A 3,194-nucleotide genomic window follows, 5' to 3' on the forward strand; every position below is an offset into this window, starting at 1 on the left:
TGCTGCACATTCATATGGAGACTCTGAGTCACCAGCATGCACACCAGTGACCAGAGAGAACCTGAGAAGACAGTGAATTTGTAGGATACATAAGAGACCGTTCAGACTGGTATCCAGGAACACCTGCTGAGGCTTATTGCTTTTAGTGCGCTCTGTGTGTGTGTGTGTGTGTGTGTGTGTGTGTGTGTGTGTGTATGTGTGTGTACAAATGCCACAGTGTGAGTGTTGAAGTCAAGAACAACTTGAGGGAGTCAATTCTCTCCTCTCTCAATGAGGGTTCCAAGGAGCAAACAGGTCATAAGGCTTGGTTGCCAAGCCAACTCATTGGCCCCTGAGCCCATTGTGATGACATAGTTTTTTTCTCCTCTGATTTGTGTAGGTAGACTCAACCATAGTGTTCCTATCTACAATTTGGTCTCTGGAGGCAGACATTTGAAGCAGCAAAAGGTACTAACATTACTCTGGTAGTTCTCCTAACCATTAAGTTACGCATCCCTGATATAAAAGTGGAATCGTTTTCTAATTTGTGTGTGTGTGGTTTGTTTTATCTTTTAGAATTGCCAGCTTTTTTCAAAGGAGACAGCGCTGATGTTACCTGCTGATACAAACTGAAACTGTGCCGCTCTTCAGGGCACTCAATTCTGAAGACATGCACGGTCTACAGCGGACTCAGTGCAGTTGAAGCAGAGCATTGTGAAGAAGGCATCCAGCACTGCCTCAGAGCCGGCTGCTGGTGGCAGCTCACCCCTGACACCTTCACACAGTTTCGAGCCTTTTTAGTCTGCCTCTTCCTAACTCATTTCAGGTAGCCTTGGGCGGGGGCTAGTCTGGACTAGCCTGGGTTTACTCAGCAGATTCCACCTTGATACTTTTTGCCAACTTTGAGCTGGATTTAGCTTTCTCTCTTTGATTGCCTTCTAGCCTGTCTGCTCCAAGCAAACGTTTCACTTACTGCAGAAGCGAGAGCAAAGCAAAGGTGCGCGGAGAAGAAATATGGAGGAAGACATTTTATCTCTTATGGAGGCTCTGACCATCCAGGCAAGTGACGCAGATCCAGATCCTGTGGCTGCAACCTCTGTAGGAGTGGCACCTGCAATTCAGACTCTCCCTCTTGAAGATGCTCTGTCCACTGCATGCCACGGAGTAAACCTGGGACAGAAAACTGAGCATCAAGAGGAGACAAGGGACAGGTTCAATTTCAGCCCTTGTCTGAGTGCAACGGACCCAGGCCTATGCACTAATGTGGCTCTTGAAGTTTCACCTGGTACACATGATGGGGGCAACGTAGGGAAAAAAAGGAGCCGTAAAAGGAGAAATAAAATGAAAAGGAAGGTGTATCTTTCTTGGCCCGTTACACTAGAGACTCGAGAATCTTCTACAAGGCAGGCTTCTGTTATGGAGGCTTCGTTCAGGAAGGAGCCAAGAAGAAAGGGGGAGAAAGAGAAGGCAGTGGTTCCTGCTCAGCTGTGGCCCAAACCAGCTAGCACTTGGCTGCCCGAAGCAAGTCCAGTTCAGCCTTCTCTAGAAGAGATCTCTGTCGCAGCCAGAAAGAAAAGAAAAGCACAGAAGAGACGCCATTGCAGAAAGAGAGCTAAGAAGAACCAGAAGATTGAGTCTAGTCCTTGGCCTGTGACAGTTCAGGCATGGGCTTCTTTTGTAAACCCGGAGCTGGTGCAAACCAGTTTTACAGACTTTTCGCCAGCTGCCGCCGCCGCCACCGCCGCCGGGATTGAGGACGACATGTCTGTTTTCAGTTTGTCTAAAGGCACACAGACTAACATCCCAGGCTCACCTGCACCTCTGCTGCAGGCTTTCTGGGAGGAGGTGGCCCCTGATGTGAACGCGAAGAGAAAGATAAAGAAGAAAAAACATAAAGGGTGGCAAGGAAAGAAGGACAATGCCCTGGATCATACCTGGCCCCTGGAGATACAAGCATGGGCACCATTCCAAGCAGCAGCAGCCCCAGTCCAGGCTCTAAGTGAGGACATGTCTCTACAGAGGGAATGCTGGCCCCCACTAAAGAGTGAAAAAGAAAGAGAGTGTTTTCTTCCTTGGTCTGAGGGCACAGAGGAGGGGTCCTTCTCAGCAATAGCTCCCTTGCAGATCTCACTGAAGGAGGTCCCTGCTATGACATTCGGGCAATCCAAGACAGAAGAAGCTAAGAGGAGGCCTGATACCAGAGAGGAGCAATTCCAGGGCAGTGAGGTGCTTGCCCTGGAATCCTATCAAAGTTGGGGAAATGCAGAGCAATATCAGGGGCATCAGGATAAAGATGACTGGGATTATAGTATTTTGGATATGCTTACTCAAGCTGAATGTTATTGTGGGGATCCCTTCTCAGAAGAGGGGGACAAGGCTCCCCCCGTCACTGGAAGTGATGCCTACACCAGTATTTCCGAGGCAGAGACAGACAGGCAGGAAGCGGAGGAGGATAAAGGCACATTTCAGACGCTCTGCATGGGAAAGTGGGGAGGCTTTTAGGATACGGGAGAGAAGGGACGTGGAACTGGAAAGCCCTTGCCTTTAGTTGTACAGTGGTCTCCATGTGGATGGAAGAAGGAAGTGCTTTGAATGCTATTCAGAGAAAGGCTCATACAATACAAGCGGCAAATTTCTCCATGTTTTATAGTAATCACAATTATACTCTTGATGGTCGGTTTCTCTCCTAATCAAATTTGAAGTTTACTAGAAAATACAAGGAAACAAACAAACAAAGCTTTTCTTCTGTCCACCCACTTTCTCTAACATATGTGTAGTTTATGGTTGGTAAATGGTATTACAAATTTAGATACCATAGTAGTAGAATGTGTATTTCATCCTAAGGACATTTCTTGACTAGAAAATGGTTAGAGTGCATGTTGCTTTAATGACTGCAGCTTGTTCTGGCACCTGCCACGTCAGTTGTTCGGTGTGCAGACTCCACAGCACCATGCCTAGGTCCAAAACTCAACTTCGCCACTTACTACCTGCATTCCTCTGAGCAAGGCGCCTATCAGTTCTAGGCTTCCGTGTCTATAGATTTGTGGATGAGTGAACGAGTGAGTTAATAAGAAGCAGAACAGTACTTTTAGCACACAAGAAGCCTACAAACAAAATCGTATATTACTACTTTTGCACGAAGCTCTAGATTTTGGGGAAGAGCTGGCACTATGTATTATGTGTTGTAGAAGACATACAAAGAAGTGCACACGTAA

The 3,194-nt window shown here is 47.2% G+C and overlaps 1 protein-coding gene across 1 annotated transcript; it reads left to right on the top strand.

Moving 5' to 3' along the window:
• Positions 1-364: 364 nt before the first annotated feature.
• Positions 365-2,651, top strand: LOC131899508 (uncharacterized). The gene is made up of 2 exons (XM_059250991.1): positions 365-447; positions 556-2,651. The coding sequence occupies exon 2, from the start codon at positions 994-996 to the stop codon at positions 2,479-2,481; it is 1,488 nt and encodes a 495-aa protein (XP_059106974.1). The 5' UTR covers positions 365-447; positions 556-993; the 3' UTR covers positions 2,482-2,651.
• Positions 2,652-3,194: the final 543 nt, after the last annotated feature.

Source organism: Peromyscus eremicus, chromosome X (genome assembly GCF_949786415.1).
Source record: "Peromyscus eremicus chromosome X, PerEre_H2_v1, whole genome shotgun sequence".
Lineage (NCBI taxonomy): Eukaryota > Metazoa > Chordata > Mammalia > Rodentia > Cricetidae > Peromyscus > Peromyscus eremicus.